At 38.7% G+C, this 24,413-nt stretch overlaps 1 protein-coding gene across 6 annotated transcripts in view; it reads right to left on the bottom strand.

The window, feature by feature from the left end:
* Nucleotides 1-5,020: 5,020 nt before the first annotated feature.
* Nucleotides 5,021-24,413, bottom strand: part of FAM126A (family with sequence similarity 126 member A) — a 36,514-nt gene continuing 17,121 nt past the window's right edge. For 3 of the 6 annotated variants that reach the window (XM_042816609.1, XM_042816610.1, XM_042816611.1), the window contains exons 3-12: nucleotides 23,739-23,840; nucleotides 19,908-20,087; nucleotides 18,934-19,014; nucleotides 18,415-18,530; nucleotides 17,984-18,079; nucleotides 16,233-16,349; nucleotides 15,409-15,496; nucleotides 13,856-14,015; nucleotides 8,525-8,539; nucleotides 5,021-7,391 (exon numbers count right to left, since the gene is read on the bottom strand). In XM_042816609.1, coding sequence (XP_042672543.1) covers nucleotides 6,835-7,391; nucleotides 8,525-8,539; nucleotides 13,856-14,015; nucleotides 15,409-15,496; nucleotides 16,233-16,349; nucleotides 17,984-18,079; nucleotides 18,415-18,530; nucleotides 18,934-19,014; nucleotides 19,908-20,087; nucleotides 23,739-23,840 — 1,512 coding nt within the window. In that variant the 3' untranslated portion in view covers nucleotides 5,021-6,834. Of the gene's footprint in view, nucleotides 7,392-8,249; nucleotides 8,540-13,855; nucleotides 14,016-15,408; nucleotides 15,497-16,232; nucleotides 16,350-17,983; nucleotides 18,080-18,414; nucleotides 18,531-18,933; nucleotides 19,015-19,907; nucleotides 20,088-23,738; nucleotides 23,841-24,413 lie in introns of all 6 variants that reach the window. The other 3 variants (XM_042816614.1, XM_042816613.1, XM_042816612.1) reach the window with 3 other exon arrangements.

The raw sequence follows: 24,413 nt of genomic DNA, 5'->3' as shown, positions 1-24,413 counted from the left end.
TCTCCAAGCTATTTATCTCTACACACCTTTGCTTTGGGGTGATGATGCCAAGCAGTGGAGTAATCACTGAGAGACCAAAGCGCAGTGGTTCAGGAGCACTGCTAGGGCTCAATGGTGGGTCCCATCCTGGACCTCTGAACTCACCCGTTCCAGCCCATGTTGCTGCCTGCAGCCTCCTGCCTTTCCTCCTTGCAGAACTCTGCCCACCCCAAGGCACAGGAAGAAGCCAGGTTCATATTAGGGTCAGTGACAATGCTTCTGTAGTGAGGTTTCCTGAACTAGCAGCACAAAAACAAGAGCTCACACAACTGAAGGCATTTCAAGTTACAAAGGCAGCCTGCAAGGCAGGTGAGAATCTCCTTTGCAGACTGAACAGCAAATGAAAAACCTTACATTTGTCAGAGGATTGAGCTAGAGCTGAATAGCTGTCACTCAGTTACAGAGATACACTCACATCCTTGATGCTATTCTACATTTAAACCTCAAAGCAGCTGAAGGTATTAGATATTTTTAAGTGGGATTCTGACTAAAGAATGGCAGAAATAAGAATGCAGTAAAGAGATCTGTGCTCCAGTTCTACCCTTCATCCCTGCTTTAGGTGTTCAGGAGTGCTGCTGTTTCACACTTACTCAAAAAATCCAAACTGATTCAGCTGAATTGTGGGCCCCCAGTACCATCTCTGTTATTTCCAGTGAATCGCTGCCTCAAGGCCTGCAGCACCAGTGAGTCAGGTGTATTCCTCCTGGACTTCTACCTGTTAGTAAGGCCCGTAGTGAAAATAGGGCAACTGCTGGCATTACCCAGGGCTATGCTAAAATGATTGATCCAAACACTTGTTTGAGTGTATTTTGGCCCTGTGCAGCGAGGTCCTGTCCAATAGGAACATCCTCACACTACAGAAATCCACCATCACACTTCAGCCTGAGAAGCTGCAGTCAGGAGCATCAGCCTTAGTCAGCACTACAGCACTAACAACTGCTGGGCTTGTCTGCATGACTCAGCCCCACTTCCACCAGACCTGCTGCACCATTACATTCAGCAATGCCCCAGGAAATTCAGGGTAACAGCCAATTAAACTTGCCCTTATTTCAGAGTCAATGAAGCAACACCTGCAGCAGAGAGGCTTGTGCTGCAGCAGTTGCCCCAGTCACAGGGGCACGCTCCTGTCAGCCAGAACTGGCAGCTGTTGTTACCCAGCAGCCGCCGGGTGAGAGAACACGAGTGTGCTGAAGTTCCCTTTAATACAGAGCCAAATTAACACTGAATATAAAAAGCATCCAAATTAAATGCAGGCGGCCAGCTGTAAAGTCTATACAAACAAATACCATTCCAAATTCTCAATGCTTGCGCTATCTGCAGGTTCCCCTCCCACTCCACAGTGCCCTACAAAGAGGCTCTCTGTTCTATTTCCCCCCCAGCTAAGAGCTGTACTTTGGAGTTACCACTATTTTCTTTTGTACTTCCTGCCACATTTTGGGAAAAGGAGATTCAAATTCTCTTCCACTAATCAGTAACTATTCCTACTTGAAACCACGTTAAGAGCCCATCCTAAGCATTCCCTTTCACTCACTGTCACTGAAATAGCAAATATTACACTCTCCTGGGACAGTCACAGACCCAAGTTCAACCCCTACACTTCAGAAACCAAAATTCCTGGCTAGGAATCCCTGGCTAAACCCTTGCCATACCAAGCGAACTGTTAAGAATCTGAGATTTCCTTTCTCATCTACCCATACAAAGGTGATTTGTGTTTTGACCATTTGAATCAACAGGTTAAAGATTTGGGATTTAAAAAAAAAAAGAAAATGAACATTGTTCCCAAAACATAAGATTCTCACAGCTGCTATTTAGACAAGCTCTTCCGTTCACGCAGGTTCCTCCACAGCGTTGCACCGGAGACCACATTTGTAATGGTAGGTTAAGGAACTTTGTACAAAATGCAACCCCTCACCTGCAAACACACCTTGTCTGTTGGGAGACAGGGAGGCCATCCTGAAGGGCAGTGGGACCCAGCACAGCTGGGGGCTCCCCCAGGCTCACAAACTGGCCCATCCCAACACACTGGAAGTCAAGCAGAGCCAGCAGGCCTGCATGCACAGACATGGGGCTCTCAGTTCTACTTACCTATGAAAAGCAAGCACACAAGAGGTGGAAGCAGGAGACCAAGGAGGATTACAGAGAGACTCTGAGCATGCACAGGTAGGGCTAGGAAATCCAGTCTTCATGCAGTGCCCAGGGGCAGCGCAAGGGGCAGTGAGCACAGAACCAAACTGCATGTGGCTTTAAGCTCGAGGCAAAGGAGGTGGATGAGATGATCTCCAGCCTCAGCCATGCTGTGGTTTTTCTGAAAAAGGAACCTAAGCACTACTTCTGTTCTGTCAAAGCTGGAGAAGTGATACGATTTCTGGCTGAGCAGCACAAAAACCACCACACTACTTCCGGAGTTTTACAAACATATCATTCCCAAGAGACTTGGTACAACTGACCTCCAGGATTGCTGGCGCTTCAAACACAGAAATAGTGAGAACAGCTGAATAGAAGATCTAATGAAGATATAGAGCAGTCGTGTATCAAAATGCTGCTGTATTAAGGTTATCACAGAGCTGCCCAAACAGCACCGCATCAGTGACAAGGATGGCCACGTTTCTGGCTACAACTCACCTGCTTGCAGGCACCTGAGGGGCAGCACTCCTCAGCCAGGTGGGTTGGGCTGGGTGACTCGCCTGCTTTCATAGAGCCCATGCTGTGTGCAGGACAGCTGTTTGGCACGTCGAAAGTAAGGAAGGCAACCTTACCAGGGCTTCTACACACATGTAATGAAAAAGCTGAATATGTCACAGCGTACTTCAACAAAGCCTGTAGAAACAGAAAGGCGACTTTTCTTGCTTATGAAAGCACCAACTTCAAAATCCACCAGTTTATTTTACTGGCCAAAGTATTAAACACTAAACAAAACAAGCCTTTAGTTACAATAGGAATGTAAATTTTCTTGTACAATTCAGAAAACACTGTAAGGTTAAAACCTTTACTAAAAATTGCTAAAGCAAAACATCACTCAGCAAACCAAAAACTGAGGAAGTGTGGCACATTCAGACTCAGACCCTCAGGTGAAGAAGCATCCAGCTGCAGTCATCCTGCTGGTTTCAGCAGACACTGTGAAGTGTGCACATCTAGTTTGCTGTTTTAGAATTACAGAATTAAACAGAATTATACACACATATACATGCAGCAATGTAAGCCTCAAACACTGAGAAAAGTTGTCAAATAATTCACTTAGAAATTTCTAAAATCCTCATAGACCACAGACCTACTCAGAAGGGTGGCAAAAAGTGCTGTATTTTTGTACTCCTCAAATCCATCGGGTATTCAAGACAATTCAGTGGCATTTCACTCCCTTTAGAAAACCCACTGCAGTTCTAGATCAAGTGGTTGGAGGCCATACAATTTTTGCACAAATGCTATAGATTTTCTAAACAAAAACAATTCTACTCAGCTTTTAAGAGTTTTGAAAATGTTGCTGTTCAAAGTTGTCATTGGCAACAGTTTCCTCTGATTCAAAACAATGAGGTCAGTTGTAAATGTCAGCATTCAGCAACTTCTGTCATTATAATTGGAGATGATTCACTCCCACATAACATTTTTTCCCTGCAGAATGTTGCAACTATGTGTGACATTTGGAGTGCATTCATCAGAACTACCTACTACAGGGTAGACTACAATATGAAACGATAGAATAGCCAGAAAATAGGAAAAAACTGCTTCTTTAGTATATACATATATATTAAAAAAAAAAAAGAAAGAAAAAAGAAAAAAAAAGAAAAAACCCTGCTTGTTTAGTATACTTTCAGTCTAAAATGATCAGATAATGCTAAAAAAACCTGAGGCTTTCAATATTTCAGAAGTAACAAGAAAGAATTAATAGCTTTGTTTCTGGCCCCACCTTCCCTTCAATTCTGCGTTGGAAGCAGTGCAGCACATCTTCTGGAACACACTGCAGACATTCAGACAATAAATAGTTCTGCCTTCCTTCCCCCACTGCATTTTTGCATATTTTTGAAGAAAGCAGCACAGCTGGAAGTTATATTATTTTCATTAGTAAAGAAATTGTTGAGTCTCTGTCAGCATCAAGGAGTGATGACTGTTCACTAAGACATGCTTATTGCCTGTGTCACCCCAGAGACTTAAGCATACGTACTTACAAGGACACACACGCGTGGAAGCAGCAGGCTCTGGTACCAAGAAAATTTCCCTTCACTTCCTAAAGGAAACATGAAGACTCGATGTAATCCTGTTCGTACCAACATGAGTTTCTGTTTCAGGTTCAAGTGAGACCACAACTAGAATCATTATTTGTATAAAATAAAAGGATAAACTAACTCTATTGACTTCACAGCATCCCAGTCATGTTATGTATCTACACTCGATGGCATTTTAGATGCTTCAGGACTGGCATGACTTGCAGCTGAGGTGGCTACATCTCCCAAATATAAGGGATGCCTTTGACATAAACACCTGGTTTGAAACACTATCTACTCTGACACAGTCCATGAATTAAATGAATCCAAACCAAGAGAATTACATGGTAGTTCTAGTTCCTCAGTGCTAACTCATAATCAGTGCAGTCACATTTGCCAATTGCAATTTTATCTACCTATTCTCATTTTTATTTCAATTTTAATTACTGTGTTTCCATGATATTGTTAAGCACAACCCCACAAGAGGAAGTCAGGTGGCAGCTGGGAGTTCTGCAGGTTATTTTTCATCATATCCAACACAAATGTCAAGGAAAGGAAGAACTCTACATTCAGTATGTGCTTGCAGTTCTCCAGCTGCCTGAAAAACCCTTCTATTGCCTCGCTCTATTGTTACTTATGTTAGTCCAGACATGCTGGTCAATGTGAAACAAACACATTAGTATCAAATGTGTATTTCAACAAAGTCTAATAATAATTAAAAAAAAAAAACAAACAGTAACAATACAGGCAAATTTTCTGCTGTATGAAGTACTTACAAAAGCATATAATTTCAAAAACTACCAGTTTATTTTACTGGCCAAAGTATTAAACACTAAACAAGTTGATAGTTTGTACAATAGGAATGTAAATTTTCATGTACAATTCAAAAGACATTTCACTGTGAGAAGGTGAAATACTACAATGCAAAAACAAAACAGTGTCATTCAACCAACTGAAGAACATGAGAAAGCATGGTACATTCATTTACACTCAGACTCAGCTGAAGACAAACACCCATGGACTGCTGCAGCTACTTCAACAAGTTGAAGGAATATTATGAAATGTGCACGACAAGTTTGCTGTCTTAGAAGTAGAATGATACGACTAACCGCCTATCAGTTACGTCTTCTCATCTCTTAATTAATCAACTACAAACCTGAATAACATTAGCTGCTTAAATGTTACTTGTGCTTCAGTTTAAGTTAAAAAGGGACACAGACATTCATCTCTAGGCAGATCAGAAAGTCTACCAGAACGTTAATGTTAGTGCTCGGGTCTGTTCCGAGGTCTTTCTACGTCCTTGACACAAAGGATCACTAGCTGCAGAAATCAGGACTGCTGGGAATTAGCAGCCATTAGATCCTCACCCCGATTCCACACCACGCACCAGGATTTGCTGTCTATCAGATCATCACTGCCACTGATTTTTTGCTTCTCCAAATTTCCACGTAAACCATTTTAATGTTTGTTTTTAATTAAAGCCTGAAGCTTATAAAAATTGGTATCAAACAAGGTCACCACACAGGTCAGGTAACTTAGAACGTGTTACACTTCAACGATTTCTAACTAGAAAAATAACAGATACAAAACACTAGCAGTTACATTGCTAGTTATATTTACATTGTAATTTCCCTTTGTGCTTGCAAGTTTCTGAAAGTACACATCCTTTGGTACTATTAGTCTCAAGTAACAAGTTCACGGTAAATGCAGTTACACTCCTGAATTGTTTGGTTCAGTGCAAAGGGTTCATACCTTATTTTCCACACGATACCTCTACATAAGCACATCGCTTCCTCCTCATAAATAATGCAAATACCAGTGACAGCAACTTTTCCATGAGAAGTTTTGTGCCCAACATTTGAGAAACTGAAAGGAATAGAGTCAGTCACACTTGTCTGAAAAGTGACTATTAGAGTCGGTGATAAGAACTGCCATCCACAAGTACTGCTACCACGTGACATTTGGCCCAGTTTCAAAGATTCATATATAAAACAAAATGCATCTTTACCTCAGATACTTGTAGGCGTACAGAAATATGAACACTGCAGTGTATACTGACAAAAACCACCATAACATCAAACACTAACTGATGCTTCTAGTTTTAACCTCACATGTAAGTATACCTTCCTCATAACTCACAGAAGAGCACTTATATTCTTACAGTGCCATTCCAAAATGTTATACTCATGCTGCAAGGCTCCTCTTAAAAGAGATACTTGCAGTTTTATGTATGCTAAGTAGTAGTGAGTAGTAGAATCTGGGATAGAGGATCTCTCTGTCCCTACATAGTGCATCTGTAAAAAGCCAGACATCTTGGTCAGTAGCTAAAACAATATTTGTTAATTTGGTAAAGATGCAAACTGCATGAAGTCATAAAGAATTGGAGGATAAATGCAGGATGTCAGAGAGGAACTTTCCAACCTATTAGAAGCTGACGCAGAATAATTAGAACTCTATTTACCACTACTGTCAAACGTGAGCAGAATAAGAATTTACAGGTTTGAGATTTAAGAAAGTAACACAGGACATACTAGGAGCTTAAGGTACAGTACCAATATCTGCATAAAACCCCATATTTCATTTTGCCAATGTAATGATATCAATCTGTTGACAAAGTTATGCTAATACTAGGAGGTCGCTGTTGATTAGGTTGTTTGCTTAATGCTGGGAGGTCTGTTCTTTCCGTTCCATAGATAAGTTTTTCCTCCTGGAGACTGCAAGCTGAGAACCTGTTTGCCTCTGTACCAGATACGCCTCCACGATTATTCACAACTGTGACACCACTGACCTGTTCAAAGGATTTACTAAACACAGTCGTGGTAGTTCTGGCCAAACTATGGCTACCAGGCTTAGGCAGGGACTGGCTTGTTGTCAGTGTCAGTCTCTTCAAAGAGACAAGCTCTAGGTTCTCACTCAGGGCTCTCTGAGTTTGCTTTCGTGACAAGTGTTCTCTACAGGTTTCTCCTTCTTTTTCTCTTCCTGCAGCTTTGCTTCCTCCAGATCTTCGTTGGCTCTTCCCTAAAAGGTTCTTACTGCTCGTGTTGCTGCTATTAGATAAAGCAGACTGACTTGTGCTAGAAGCAGCCCTAGAGTAAAACCCTTCATCAGTTTCAGATACTTCTATCAGTTCTTCTTCAATTCCTAAATCTGTATTTCCTGTGTGGTAGAAAAAAGAAAAAAATAATTAACATTTGCCTTTCTCACATCTATTGACTTTATGCATTACTAGACCTTGATATTTACAAGCATGAAGCCATAAAGCAACAGCACAGAGAATGGAAGACCAAAACTTACCTATTACATTTTGTAATCAAGAATCATTAGGATATAAAATGCCAGCAAATAATGCTGCATTAACTAGATCAAAAAGCATGCCTAAAATTTCATTCTGTAGTGATTTTGATTAAAAAAAAATAAATAAATAAAAATGCAGCATTGTTAATTCATGCAGATTAGAAATAGATTAGAAGATACCACACAAAAGTGCAAATCTCATTTTGAGCAAGTGCTCCAATACAAGTTTTTGCAAAGCTCAGTAATTATAAATGATCTGTGATCAACGGCCCAGAAAACCCAGTGTGGCAGCTGTTCATTCAGCAACCCAGGAGTGCATTATTACTGAAAGGTCACCTTCTGCACTATAGGCCTCATGGCATGAGTTGGAAACTCATGCACAATGGAACATGAAACCTCCAGTATACCACATGTGGAATTTGGAATATTTTAGGTATACAGGGAGACAATTTTCACTTCCTTTTTGATCGATTCTTCATAATGTTCATCACTGGATTTTGTAAATCCAACAAATATGTTTAGGAAATTCAAGGAAATGTTGAGTCTCACAGTGTACAGTTTCCAGATCAAAAATATCTGCTTGTAAGTATGTTGTCATTGTCCATGGCACAGACAAGAGCTGTGTGCAATACATGCATTTGTGTTATTACACATGCAATATATTAACTGCATACTTCAATTCTTCAAACATGCAGCAGTGATCCTTTCAATCAGTGGTACCTTAGAGTGCAGCTACAAGTGCTAAAACTGCACTCTGCCAGATGAGTTTATTCCATCCTCCATCATTTTTCTTACAGATTTTTGCCTCCTGATTTCTGGCATGCATTTGCTGTCAGTTCTAGGGTCTGTAGCTGTTTCCTGTACTCCCTGTATATGCTGAGCATCATTCTCTGCTAGTGCTCTGCTCTTTTCCCCATTCCCGGTTTTCTCTCCAGACACATTTGTGACACTAATTTCAGGTATGACAAAGTTGCCCATTTCAGTAGCATCATTACCATTCTCTGCTTGTTCTAGAATTAAAGATGGATAAGGAAAAAAAAAAGACAAAAATGATGCCTGAAACAAAACATGGAACAAAAAACAACAGAAACAGATGATTAAAGCATTATGAATTAAAGCAGATGTTCACACATTGACCTCTTGTTAATCAGCAGTATTAGTGAGTATGAAGTTCTCTTCTTAAATAGTGCGAGTCTATCTTCCAATGATCATCCTTCACCCACATACTGGGAAGTCCCACATCCAACATTTCAGTTTTGAAACACTATTTGATCTGGAGGAGACCCTCCCCCAGCTCCCACCCTGAGGATCCCTGTGCAGGCACAGTGCATTCCCAGGCAGCATGCTGCAGCCCTTGGCTCTCTGCTAACGCCACTGCTGTCTGCATTCATCACAGAAGAGAAGTCAGTCCCAGACAAAGAAAGATATTCTGACAGGGATGGACATCACCATCCCTCAGTTAAGAAGCTATCCCTGCTTTTACCTGTCATCATTTGTTAACATGATTCTTTCTAACTGACTAGTCAGCTACTTGTGGAAGTGTCAATTTAACAAGTTGCACTAGTCAATGGAAATGGAATTATTAGCTGCTGTCATTAGCTACTAATTTTCTAATATTTGTCAAGAAACGAATTAAAAGTTGCAATTCTTCTTCCTTCTAAGAGGTCATCCCTTCCACAGAGTTGTTTTATCAGTAACACAGTAACAGCTGCAACTGAGCACTGTGAACTGCAGCTATATTAGAATATCATTATACACAGCACTTTTTCCAGAGACACATGAGCAGAAAATTAAGAGAGGAAACCACCACTCATTGGCTCCAATGGTCTCATTACACAGGGCTGGGGTAGCTGTGCCTCTCCTACAGCAAGTCTCCAAACTGGTTCCCTCTTCCCCTGTCAGTGCCACTGGAGGCATCTTACTCCAGCAGAGCTACTTCCCAGGATCCACTGAACTCCACGTGCACAAGTCTATTCTGGAAACTTCATTTACAGCTGGGAAACCAGGCTGAGGAGAGGGCAGAACAGAGCCTGCAGTCAGTCCCTTCTCCACTACGAGCAGAAATGCATTAACAAAACAGCTGCTCTAGAGAAAGGAGATTCAGAATGCACCAAGTCCACAGCATGGCAGAGACTGGAAGAAAAGAGGAAGAACTTTCTACATCACACATTGGGTGATAATAGCAATAATTAATTATTGTGGTTTAGTGATGTGCATCTCTAAATGCAATTGTGTCCTATTGTGCATCAACACTCCCCATCGCTGCTGCATTCCCACTGCTGTCACCACTACAGTAAGGAACTGAAAAAAATAGGTCTTAGCATAAAACTGGCAAAACTAGTCTTGTAGACAAAACTGAACAGTTACACTGATTTGAAAGCTAACAGATATATGCTGTAGCATTTGTAGGAAAATGCATTTGAGTTATGCTTTCTGAAGGTTTGAATAGTACAACCAACCTTAACATTTGCATTTCACAATTACCAGCTGCTAAGGACTAATAAAAATGATTTCAACTATTGTCCACCTCACTGCTACAATTGCCTTTATCATTTACCTCTTGTATAAGTAGACTGCCCACATGGAATGCAACTCAGTTTTAACCATCACAGGCTCAAGCTGCATTTCCTACATAATAACATCAGCACCTTGAATTATTCACAGGAGTATCAAGCTCCTTTCTCCCAAAATCAGAACCCCCTCCCCAAAAAAGCTGTCATTATTTCAGGTAATACTGTTTCAAAATAAATAAAATAAAGGGAAATTCTCTCCACAGAGATTCAAAGACTGATATATCTCCTATGCCTTGTGCACAATCTCAAAGTCAATTCTTGCAGTGAGAAAAATTAGCTTGACTTTATTCTCTAGTCAACATCTTTGGTTTTGTTACGTACCCTACTGTCACCTGCTCAGCTCCACTTACTCAGTCTGTCCCATCACAGCATGCCTTACATGCACACAAGTTTTTCCCAACAGCTCTTTGTGGGGAAGTTGGAGAGATCTCAGATTTAGATTACTAAGAAAAGCATTGCTAGCAGATGCCTTTTTTTTGCCCTAGCTTCTGTAAATAACATTTCAGTGTTTATAAGTTACATAAACTGCACAATTTCTCTGCTTTGCCTCTACTTGTGAATAGAAACATGGATGCCAATTTTTTTTTTTTTTTAAACAATAACACAAAGGCATGAAAAACTAACATTAGATCAAATTCCCTTTAAGCTGTATGATTCAACTCAAGCCAACCCAATGCAGTAGCTCCAAGTAATCTGTCAGTAAGTGGTGGCTAATATCAACTCGCTCTAAATCCTATTCATGAGTAATGGATCCATTCTGCAAAAGACTTTTGCACTTAGTATCTCTGTCAGAAGCCCAAATCAAGGATACCAACTTGATTTGAAAACAAAAGTCCTTCTCAGTAACAAGAATTATAATCTTGTTAAGTATCCAGTGTCCCAGAAGTTCAGAAATAAACTGTTATTTTTAATAAAATAACAATAAAAACAACCCACATGCTTCTCAATCAGAAATGTGATCAGCTGAGATTCTTTTGTTTTTTATTCTGTACCAATAGACAGATTTAAAATTGCTGCCCTTGCAGCCCAGGGGACATTTTGCTTTGTGAGTTCTCATGGCCCATGTAATGCATAAGAAACTGCCTCTCAGCTGCCTCCTCTAGCTTCTGAATCCATTTGTGTAACTCACTTTGTATTGAAATACAAAAGTAAAATCTCTGAATTGATTCTTTCTCTCTGTGGCAGAGCAGTGGGTCAGAAGGTACAAGGTTTGTCAGCCTATTTCTACCAGCTCCTGTATTCATTTTAATTCTAGAAAGCATCTGTAAGCACAAGCCTCGTTATTCTTTCTGTACACCTACCCTGAAGATCTATTCCACATCATTCATAGGGCACTGTGGGACACTGAATTTTATTGGAGATATTTCATTCTGATTTTAAATGCTTCTGTTCCAGCCATAAACAACAGGGTTTTTTGTTCTGTTTTAGAATTTTCTGATGAGGTTTTGGAGCAGCCTAGCTCAAGTGCTACATACTTGAAACACTTGCCATGTAAACCAAAAAGATTTTGCTGATCAGTCAGAAATGCAGTCCTTCTTTACATCCTGTACCACTAGACCAATACAAAGCTCTTTCAATAACCCAAACAGAATGATGACAAGAGTTTGTTAGTGGAAGTCCTCGGTGTTCCTTGATCTTCAGTCCTCGACCCAAATACTCACTACTTCTCACTTCTGTCATACTAACTAGATTATCACTGTTTATCTTTTCCTGCTCTCTTCACCCCATTTCTACAAATCCTACTTATATTCTTACTACCCTTCCACCTTAGTGCTATCGCTTACAGTGAACATTTGTCCCACCATTGGTTCTTGACTTTCTCTCAGTATTGGCCCTCGAAGAAGAAATAGTTGTAAGAACTTTCACATTCTTGTATTTGCTGAAAATAATTGGATTCCCATTAGGATAATTTTATATTTCATTTTCTTCTGTAAATGCAAGAGCAAAGGAAACTTTGTTTTAATACTTCCAATTCCTCTGAATGTGTATAAACACTCAGTGTCCCTGATCCGCGTTCCCATTTACCACTTGAAAATGACAGCAAAACTGCCAAGCTTTAGAGGACATGTCTGCATTTAGAAGCCATTATTATACAGTATCCTGACACCAGGTCAATATTTCCTCCTCCTTTTAAGCAGGAAGAAAGGAAAATAAACAGTAAAGGCTAAAATGTTCCTTAGCAGTCTTGAAATCTCAGAAAAGACTTACACTCTTACTACTGAACCACACTCATATCAAAGACACTAATGTTCTGCTCCTCGTCTTTGCCTACCAGTTTAAGTTAACAAATCAAGCATTTTATTGAAATGAAAAGAACTTTAACTATTGTAACTTCCTTTGCCCTTCCTCGCGTTCAAAAGCTTACTACTGGAACTCACACCAGCATGTATCATCACTGCTCAGAAATCTTTCTTGTTATTTTTAAGCCCTCTTTTATCAGAATATTTATAATCTTCAACAGCTACCTGAAATATCCCCGTGTTGTGCACTGTTGTTTTTGTTTGTTTGGGTTTTTTTTAAACACAGATCTATGCAATAATTTTTTGAACTGAACCTTTGTATAATCAAAGAATATTAGGCTGTTACAATTACAATAAACAAGAGAGTTAAGGCAAAGTAGACTATGATAACAAGAGAGAATAAATGGAAGGCTTACCCTTATGTTGGACTCACCACAAAACACCAGAAGGAGGGATCTCCAGAAGAGATCCATCCCCCCTGGCAGTCAGCTCTTAAATAGGTCTAGGAGGGCTGGAGCCAGGCTCCACCCCTTCCAGCAGCACAGCTGAATTGCCTTCACCTGTGCTCCTCTGGCTGACTCATGGCTCGCCTCAGGTGATCAATCAGAGGTTCAGGCCGTGACTCAGCAGTTCCCATACAACTTTATATATACTACAAAAAAGTTCTTATAGCACACATCATATAGAAATCATCATGATACTGTTTTAAAGTCTTTATTTAGCCTATTAAAAGAACACTTATCTACACTGACTCCTCCCTTTCATCAGAATTACAAACACAGCACAGCAAGCCACTGGAAGTTTTGATCTCTGGTTCAGCAGCTCTTCCCCCACCTGAATCTGGTAGAAAAAGTGGAATACATTGATTGTCCTTTTGCAGTATATTCAGCACCATTTTTTTCTACTCCTCAGCATTGACCTGTGCTTCACTTTGTTGAAGCCCTTACGCTACTTCACCTCAAAAGTAATAATTTACCCCCTCTAGCCTTAAACATTGTTTTTATTTAGATAACTTAAAACAAATGAGGCACTGTAGCATATTTATTAAACATTCGCTTTGCTTCAGGTACCATACACTACTTTTCAGAAGAGAACAGGAACATAAGTGTCTTGAAAGAATCAAAAACGTTGTACAGCAGCATTTAACAAAAAGGTGTTCCATTAAAAGGAAAAAAAACAGGATTGAGGAAATAAGAGAATATACTTTCTGATCCACTAAGTTTCTCATTTACCAGTTATCAAATTATCTGCCACTTGCTTACCATCATCAGCAGAATAGCACCCATGTCCAACTGTGACATGTTTCATCTAGTATATAGCATCTTCACACTGTTCCAGACCCACATTAATAATGTAAGTTTAAGAGAAATTATATAATTTTAGGAATAAAAGCACAGTGTCAGTTCACTAAGGGCATTCTCATTAGCAATGACAATGCATAAATACAAAACCCTCAATATTATTTTAAACAGGTGTAAGAAACTAAGAAACCATTGTAAATTGTGCCTCTTACCATGTCTTTTCCATCTGTGCCCTCGGATAGACATACTAGTCACAGCATTTCTTGATATCCTGGATGAAGTAGGTGTAATTTCAACCTGAATGCATTTTGTACCTTCTTTACTAGACTTCATGGCACCCTGAGGCAGTGAAGCTTTTATTGCATTAGCAACCTAGAGCAAGGAAAAATGCAGTTTAGGCTTGTATCAGGAATGGTGTGGTGAGCAGGACTAGGGAAGTCATCCTGGCCCTGTACTCGGCATTGGTGAGGCCTCACCTCAAGCACTGTGTTCAGTTTTGGGCACCTCAGTACAGAAAGCACACTGAGGTGCTGGAGCAGGTCCAAAGAAGGGCAACAAGGGTTGTGAAGGGCTTGGAGAATATGCCCTGCAAGGAGAGACTGAAGGAACTGGGGCTGTTCAGTCTGGGGAAGAGGAGGCTGAGGGGAGACCTCACTGTTTTCTTCCAATATCTGAAAAGGTGCTGGTCTCTTCTCATTGGTGACAGGACAAGAGGAAATGGCCACAAGTTGCATCAGGGGAGATTTAGGCTGGATATCAGGAAAAAACTTCTTTACAGAAAGGGTTGTTCAGCACTGGAATAGGCTCCCAGGGAGGTGGTTGAGACATCATTCCTGGATGTGTTTAAAAACCGTTTGGATGTGGTGCTCAGGGACATGATTTAGCAGAAGGTTGTTAGAGTCAGGGCAGCATTGTTACAGTGCAGTTGGACTTTATTATCTTTAAGGTCTTTTCCAACTTGAGCTATTCTATGATTCTATGAAGTTTTTAAACATGAAGGTTGAAATTTTAGAAAATAATTATCTCCCTACTAGGGATCCCTAGCAGTTCATAAAGATTTAGAATTAGATGATCTTGCAATCCAAGCCATTCTATGATTCTAAGCCATTCTATAAATTTCCTTCTTGCCTTTTAAGTGAGAGGATTTTTTACACATGATACGTATGTTCATAGAATCATAGAATCACAAGGTTGGACATGACCTGTAGGATCATCTAGTCCAACTGCCTTCTCATTACCATTGCTACCACAAACTAAACCACATCTCGTAGCTCCTCATCTTCTTGAACACAGCCTCTTGAACACTGCCAGGGACGGCGACTGCACCACCTCCCTGGGCAGGTTATTGCATACAACTCCAATTTATGTCAAATAAGCACACTAGCATTTTGCACAAGTCATAAAGAATGCGTGGTGCAATTAGCTTTTAGAATTAATTTGTATTTAAGATCTGTCACTATTTAAATCAGAGTCTTCAGTTTAATGACTATATGACTACTACTTAACATTAACTCCAGAGTGCTTCTGCACTATCATTACACTTTCAAGTCTTAGAAGTGTTGTACTGTAAACCACTTATTCACTTGGGAAGATGATAAAATAACTAAGTACACTGAAAACGTGTGTATATATCCTTATAGATCTAGCTACTCAAACAAGCAATACACATAGGCCTCATGAGATTTAGGTTCCTCACATGATGTTCACAGAAAGTATTTACTGAGTTAAAAACTCTACTTTAAAAATGTTGGACTACATCACCTACCAGCAGAGGTTCTGGATACAGTTCCAGCTGTGCTCTATACAAAATGTCATCCATAGCTTTACGAGCCAGATCCCATTCTCCATTATAACTGCAAAGTTAAACATATACTTAATAGTAAGCACTGTATCAATGGATGAACCTTCCTGGTCATGACTTTCAAGAAATTAGTGTCCCTTGGGAGCTCAACTGAGAGTTAATCTACTCGTGCTTATTATCAGTAAGCCTGCTACTTTAAAATGTTGTTCCGAATTAGTGCATATGGAGGCACTAGTTTTATTTTTTATTGACCTCTCTGAGCAGCTTAAAAGTAACATTGCTAGTTATTGATCAGCTAGTAATGAAATATTCTGAAATTCCAATAGGATGGTCTTAATATTAAGCCACCTTTTGAATACCCCCATGTTACTAGCCTCTGATTATTTCAGTTAATGAAAGAGCTTTACATATCAACACGACTATCAAAGGGTGGATGACATTCAACATTTTAGAGAAAGAATGCTAAGACTTTTTGCCTTAACTAGATTGATGTCAAAAACGTGGACAGCAGACAAAAGTTGGAAAAGGTTTTTTCAGGTATTTTTTCACATCATCAGTTATAACTGTTAAGTGTTATTCTAGCCTTCATTCCTCAGTATCACACCGGTAATGTCATCTAACAAGTTGGTGAACTGTGTTCTAATCCTGAAGTCTTTACTGCTACACCCAGCACATGTCCATTAGAAAATGAAACACTTCAAAAGTAGCATGCCTAAATGAACATATAAGTTAAGCTGGTGCTTCTTTATCTTGTGTGAATAATAAAGAAAAAAACACCTCTCACTTACAAGGCATAATAAATCCCTGTTAGCATTTGCACCATGAATTCAGATGAAACTGGAATCCTGCTGTTTACTCCCTTATACTTTCTCACTTGTTGGCGAGGATACCCGCAGACACAGATTCTAAAGAAATAAGGCATTTGTCACTAGTAAATAATGAAGAACCACCTTTGTATAGAACACCACTAAAACAGATGTTTGGTGTGTGTTTTAACAACAGTAGACCCAAGGACAGTGTTCATCAACTGAGAGCTAGAGCAGATCATTTCTTAATATGGAAGAAGGGAATGCCCTCTACTGGCAGTGTTCAAATCCTTCAAAATAGAGATACCCTTGATGGTAATGTTTATACCACAGTTGAACACTGAAAACTACCATTAAAGTCATTCTCAATTAAAAGCATTTTCAGCAGGGTAGACAAAAAATATTAATGGTATTTGAGGAAATGAAACAGTAAAAAAAAAGTATGAAAATAGCACACAAATTTCAAGCAAAGAGACTAGAAGAATCACATTTTAAAAAAACATTCTAAACTCCAGTAGAAGTCAGCATTTGAATTTAATTCTGATCCAAATTCCACATCAACTTTCATAGTCAAAAGATTCAGGAAATCAAAGATATTGTGTAGTTAAATATTCAACTTATTAACTGTTACTTCCAGACTTAAGGAATGATTTCTGTGACATTAATAAAAGAATTTCCTTCTTCATAGCACAGAAAGTATCCATTTCAAAAAGCTTCAACCCTTCAGCTTCATTACTACCAGAGAGCTCCTAAAACACTACTTTAAAACTCATTTACGGCCCCCAGCAAAAAACAGATTAAGGTTGTATTGCTTCTTAACATTCAAATTACAGCTGTAACAGAGCTTTCAGGACTCCTCTTTTTTTTTTTTTTTTTTTTTTTTTTTTAAATGAATAACAACTTTGCCACTAACTTACTATGCTTTTTTTTCTTCTCTATTCTGCAATGCATCTTCTGCTAAGACTAATTCAAAACAGAACAAAACAAGAAGAAACAAGCATCCATTGCTCATTTGTTTTTCTGGATGTTTCTGTTTGTTTACTTGTATGAGGAATCTAGAACCTCAGAGCTACTAGTGGCAAACAGCTGCTCTGGGTCTCCTCGGTTGCCTGGGTTAACAAGAATGCTCTAACTTCTTTGATTCAGTGTCAACTTCCAAAATTCCAGAGAGACAAGTTCACTAGCAGTTCTTTCTCTTTAAAAAGAAAGAGATAAAAAAGGATGAATGCCTCAGCTTTGTCTTTTTAGTTGTTGTTATACCAGATTTAGGGAATATCCAAAACATCTGTAGGAACGAGCATATTTCTAGCTTTAGTAACTACTATATTTTCAATTAAGTTTCAACTTGTACAGCACTGAAATGTTTAGTAAGCATGCAGTGCAAAGTTAACCAAGATCTTAGAAAACATTTCTGAATTATTTGGATAAAACACCTAGTACTACTTCAATAAAAACATAATTCCTTAGATTTGACTTCTTCCTCCAGTTTACAGCACTGCTTATAAGGCAGGTCATTGCTTCTCCAATTCTGAGATCTCAGTCCACAGTCAATTAAGAGATACTTTAAGGTAAGTAATGCAGCTATCCTTTTTTTTTTTTTTTTTTTTTTTTTAATCAAGTTTACAAGCAAACTTTGGGAATGAAAGGACTTTTTTCATTATTGTTTGCTAAGTTCAAACAAATTGCATTTCAACTTGATAACATTTTAAGTATAATCAGCCTACAGAAGTTACCTTGAGCAAATTTGACACAATGACTGAAGAGAAATTGCAGGCATGTAGCTTAAGGCAGCATTGTAGCAGAGCAGAAGGAAAGTCAACACTTCAAACCTGGAGTTTACAGAAAACAACAGGTTATATTACCAATTTTACATTGTTTTTTTTTTAAAACAAGTTAAACTGTTTTACAGAGAAATTTGCAAGGGTTATTTGAACAAACTTGGTTTAATTCAATAAAATTATATATAAAATTATTATATTGATCAATGACTTGGGACTGCAAGCCTTCGCTTTTCCTATGCATCCTGCATCTAAATTTAACACACATAGAAAAACAAATGAAAGAAAAACCAGCACACACTCATTCATCTTCTGTCTACAGTTATTAAAAATTCTTAGAAGATTCTTAAATGATTATGAAGATAAATCCTATTATACAATTTCACCTGTTCTGTGCTGTCAGCATCTCCCTCTGAGGATGAGGTCCACTGTACACCACCCTGGACAAACCATGCTGGGATAAAGCTCCTTCAGTAAGAGCCATGGAGCCAATACTGGAAGGCTATAGGGGGAAAAAAAAAAAGAAAAAATTAAAACACATCCAACCTGAAGTCTTGCTACAATGCAAGTAAAAACAGACAAGAGATCAGCATCATCATATTTCTACATCAATTTCATCTGAACACCTAGATACCTTAGACTTAAGAAATCACTTTGCAGCAGGTAAAATATAAGGTTTCAGAACAGGAAGAAATACAGTTGGTACATGCATATCACTCAGTTATGACTACTGAGTCTTCAAAAGGCTCCAAAGAGCAGTTAGCAGCAATGAGTAGACTGAGAAACGTGTTACTAGGTCATGCAAAATGCAAAGACTAATTTTCACTTTCATTCTTCACTCACAGGCCCAAAATCACACTGCCTTTCACAATCAGTGACAACTTTATGCTGTAAGTGCCACTTACTTCATGATATACTGAAGGTTTGGACAAAGATGGAATAGTGAAACTCAGCACTTTGCTGTGTCCCTCTTTGTCAACTATCTCCTGAAAAAAGGCAGAAGACAACAAGACACCAAGGGTTATATTGTTCTACAGAAACCAGACAGAAGATACCTTCCTGCAGTATATCACTGGAGTGGAACATTGGCAGGCCTCTCACATCTGTAAGTTAGCAGAAAGCTAATGAGTTAGGCAAACAAACAACAAAAAAGAGACCACACATCACAGAAGAGCACTGAAGTACTCTGGATCAAAACCCTCAGCAACAACTTCTGAAGCAGACCTAACCAAAACCACACAGCCTTTAATTTTAAATTTCAGCAGCAAATTTCACTTATCCAAAGGCAGAGATTAGAAAGGAGTTTCAGTAAAGCATCTCCTAGCACAGACTAATTGCATTTTGCCTGTAACGGCTAAAATATGATGCTTTTCAAGGTTCCCTCAGAATTCTGTTTTTCAAAGGATTGATTTAACAGCAAACAGTGTATTTTCATGCAAAATATACAAGAAAGTCAAGGTTATTACAAAATGAAAGACTTTCATTTTCTCAAGAGTGAGCAATCTGTTCAACAATCAAGTACTAAGAATTTGTTGAAAGTGCCTTTATGCATGATCTCCAGCTAAGATGGTCAGAATACCACAGAAAGCATAGGCAACAACTTCAAATGTAGCACCCACAAAGGCTCTCCAGCAAAACACAAATTTAATTGCCATACCAAGAATTAATGAAAGCAAGAACTGAAGAGGAACCCTTTTCAAGTTCACATTACAGATTTCCAACTTGAACATAAATTTAAAGAGAGAAAAGTACGACACTCAATCACTTGTTTTCAGTTCTGAAATAAGAGAGCTTATCCCTTCTCCATAAACACTTTGCAGTATCCCCTTAACAGGGCCCTAATATTTTTAGGCCTGAATAATTAGGTGTAAATACAAACCAAGTTATACACTCCTAGAAGAAGGGCTTCTATACATCCACTGCTCTGCAAATCTCTGCTGGCTGAGACAGCAAGGTAGCACCACATCAGTTCGGGCAGAAACTGCAGCGTGAATCGTAGTAATTGCTCCTCACCGCTGCGATAGAACTCAAAGAGCTGATGGCAGACTGGCTCCAGAAGCTGCAATTACAACGAGGTTACTGTTAATGAGTAAAAAAATTACAAGAAACCACAACTTTGTGTAGAGGCATAACCACTCAGTAGGGGAAAAGCTGATAGGTGTTCAATTGTAGCTACCTGAGAGCGATCAGCCTGCTAACTACCAGGTCACCTTGCACAATTTCAGTCTTCTACACTTTAGATGATACAAGTGGAGTCTTCCACCACAACAGAAATACTGTTGCAACTGCTCCATCCCCTCCTTTTTAAGCCCATTTGCTCTAGCCTCACCAGCTTAAGTTAGTAGAGGATGCTTACTATCACTGCATCTCATACCATGACCTCAATACATCACCTGCACGGAAAAAACAACAGCCCAAAAGGCCTTGTTGTTGTAGAGCTCCAACAACCAACACACAAAAGTCTAAAGATTTTACCCTGCAACTGAGAAGAGCTACAGGACACTTGTATTCAAAGTGCCACAACAACTTAGTGTACTGTAGATAAACTAAATCCTTCCATTCATCCAGAAGCTTCAATGTATTCATAGGAGTTAAGGCCAAAAATAAAAAATAATAATAATAATAAAAAAAGCTGCTAAAGGTCAATATAGAGTGTTAACTATGTGTCACTACACGGGGGTAAAGACTGTCCACAACAGCAGATCCTTTCAAAGTGAGCAGAACTGGATGCTGAGGCCTCAGTCAATATAAAAATCAAAAAATCCAAAATGCTTTTTGACAGCAAACATGGCTCATAAGAATTTGCAACTATTAGAGGATCTGTTCTTTATGTTCCTTAAAATGCCCCTAAAAAATGGAATTGGGTTTAAAAAAAAAAAAAAAAAAAAGATGTTTAACTAAACATTGTAAATGAAGTGTTTTTAAGCAGTAACAAATAGCAGAAACTACTCCTTTAAAAGAATCTAGGTAGTTGCACTTGTACTTGCAAATTTTACAAACTGAAATCTGAGATCCCAGCTTTTTAGAATTCAATTTCTCAACCTCAGCTAGTATATTAAAAATCACTGCACAAAATGTGACATTCTCCAACTGCAAATCTCAAAAGACTGGATTTAAATGCAACACATCTGAAGGATTAGTTTTATTGCTTTGTTTCTTACCTCGGAGGCTTAATATCTCTCAATCGTTCATTTATATGAGTCACAGAAACAGACTCTAAATTAATTTAAATACCAGGAATGTTAAGGTTAGTAATAGATTGAAATGTGTTCCTACACAAAAATCCCCAGAAGCTTCAACCTGAAAGTGACAGAATGAAAACCAAACAGGCTAGTCTCTAAAATGCATATCTAAGACACTGTAATCATGAGAATTGCCACTGCACTTCAGAAAGGAAGGTACTATCCAGCATCTTCCTGAAAATTCTTAAAGACTGTGATACATGTACAGACATGTACAGATACAAAGTACAGATATGTACTTTCTTATCAGTAATATGCAGATCATGTTTGCCATTCATTTTGGCTCAGAAAACTGTGAAAACCTAAGGCAAAAAAGCATACGAAGCTCAACTAGTCTCTTCCCAGAGCTGATTAGCAAAGATCCTTCTAGAAGGCTTTACCAGCACAAGTGCTTTCCATCTTCAGCTTACATATTTCACAAAATTTGCATGCTTCCTTTAATGAAGTATCAGTTCTGAATGATGTGCTTGAACTTTAGAAGGCACAGAAATAGCTCTGACAGGTATCCACGTTCACATCGTTATCTCAGTTGAGACAGCTCTGTATCAGCACGTTTCAATGCGTAATCAGTACAAAAACAGATATTCTTCCTTGAAATGCCACCACATGCTAAAACCTAATATCAAAACACACGAGTTGCTGCTGTTCCAAGATAATGTTTTCACACTAAACCAGTTCTAAAAAGCATGAAAACTTCTAGCGCTGGAACAGAAGAACATTGAAGTAATTTCATCCCTCCTCCTTTGAAGTTGCATCCAGACACGTTGGACATTTCAATTCACAATTTCTAATACTTACGTTTCCTAATGCAAATACCTGAATGGCTGCTATCTGAAAGGACAGCAGTACAGCTTTAGGTACACAATAAACAATCTCAAATTTGTTAAGAAACAAAATCTTTCAGAAAAAGAGCTTGCCAGTGAATTTCTTGAGTGTTTGCTCAGTTGAAAGTCCTTTAAATCTTCACATCCACTGAAGACTCTTCTACTGAATTATATTTTCCATACCAGTGGGCCAGGAACTTCAAAATAACCAATAAAGCCTTTGCTAACAAAGCTACTATGAAACTGCTGTTTCTCAGTATAGCAAACACAGGTAGTTCATTTCTCTCACCAAATGCTACATTTTCAGAAATGCAAACAAGGTATATGAAAAGCAAATATACAGTACAGGTAATACATCTCAAAAACAGAAAGAAGTTGCTTGCTTTTTTAAATTGCTGGTTTAGAAGTATTTCCTCTATGTGGAAAGCTCCAGGTACCCCATTCCACAGTTTCAGGCAGTAAGAATAAATAGCACAGATAAAAATTTTAGGAGAACTGTCAGCATTGGCAGTTTAATGTCAAGATTCAGTTAACGGGAATCTTCAATACTTAGCCCCTCCCAAAATTCTTTTTCTTTGGCATTTTTTTAAAATCTTTTTTTTCATGGCTTAGAAACCATCCTGCAAAAGTCCTTGACAAAACTAGTGATAGCCATCAGTAGTAATAAAATTACAGAACATGAAGGTATCAGTTTGGCTATCAACAGGGAGACTCATCGCTATAATTTACACATTGATGTGCATTCTGAAGACCAGGCAAGCTTGACTCAGTATTTGGAATGACTCAGAATGCCTTCCTGAGCAGCACAGAAAAGTGAAATGACATTTCTTCTCCGCTGCACAACCTGTATTTCTGTACCAGCATCCTCTCTAAAAATGTATGAACACTGGAAGCATTTTACCCTCTGCCCACCACTGGCATTATCTCAACTTTGGAGAGGCTCCTTATGCTGCACCTTTTCCAGAAGAGGCATGAGGACTCCAAGTAGTTTCAAAAATAATAATACACAAAGGTTTGCTGGGTGGTAGAGAGTGTGACCAGGATACAACTAACACCAGTTTGGGATGTTCTGTTCTCACCTAGACATTTCAAGAGAAGCACAGTCATAGTGCATGAGCCATTCTTTACGTGGGCACAGTGCAAACCTGCCCCATGCCACCTCAGAATTTCTAAGGAAGTGACAGATCAGTGTTGAAGTGATGGAAGAAAGGCATAAAGCCCTAAATCCAAAGCACTAATATGAAAGGAATGCAAAACTACCTAACATTTATCTCTTGTCATATAAACAGGCAAGCTTCTGGTAGCTACGGATTCACATTCAAGTTATGGTGAATCACAGAAATAATTCAGTCAAACATCTTTTCAATTCCTTAACATATTTCTCATTTCCATACACAGATCCTGATTATGATCTACAAGATCAGTTCACAATCAGCAAACAAGAAACAAATCTACAGATAGTTTCCATAGTACTATATTCTTGCTAAGAACACATTCCAATAAAATTAAAAGGAAAACACTGTGATGAAGACTCTTCATGTAGTTCACGTAATTAGAACAGAATTAACTATTACACAGCATGCAAGGTTTTACTCTATTCTGCTGGTGTTACATCAGACATTACCAGAGATACACCACACTCACTTCACTTTGTGGCTCCTGAATTACTCTGTAAAGAGATGAAATCAGAGCACTCTTGTCTTTCAGGTTTGTAGCATAGCTGGATATGGATGCCTCTGGCAGTGTCTGAAAAATATATAGAGTATATTTATTGTAGTTACTAGAAAAAATAAGGTTTAATCATTAAAGTGTAGCAGCTATTTCAACAACTATTTTCCTTAGAAGTTATTATTTATCAGAGTTTACAGTGAACTAAAACTTGTTTCATAAAGAAATCCTTGCTATAGAAATCATCATTTTTCACAGCAGCAACGTTGCCAGAAGACACACAGCGCTATCATTTAGCAGAGAGCTTCTTTAAGAGATCAATGACATTCAATGGGAAATCATTAAAAAAAAAAAAAAAAAGGGGTGAGTTTCAGAAGTGCAGTTGCCACTGAAAATACATCATGTTCTGAAACCAGAAAAAAATGGCAATGCACTTCCCACTCTTTGCTGGTGTCAGTGACAACACATGCCCACTGTGAAATTTAAATACTGTGAAAGCTCGCTGCTTGCAGACCTGCGCTTTACTGTCAAGACTGACAGTACACAGACTGTAAATATTATTACAGGACACATTATTACCTGAAAGAACATAAACTCAGGTTGACAAGAACAGCTATCCTTTAATATAAATGGGTTTCCTTACAGTACTTA

The sequence above is a fragment of the Centrocercus urophasianus genome, unplaced genomic scaffold (assembly GCF_019232065.1).
Source record: "Centrocercus urophasianus isolate 14NV4802_14NV808 unplaced genomic scaffold, USGS_Curo_1.0 seq_16, whole genome shotgun sequence".
Taxonomy (NCBI): Eukaryota; Metazoa; Chordata; class Aves; order Galliformes; family Phasianidae; genus Centrocercus; species Centrocercus urophasianus.
The sequence above is the reverse complement of the archived record's forward strand: the minus strand, read 5'-3'. Positions and strand labels throughout refer to the sequence as shown.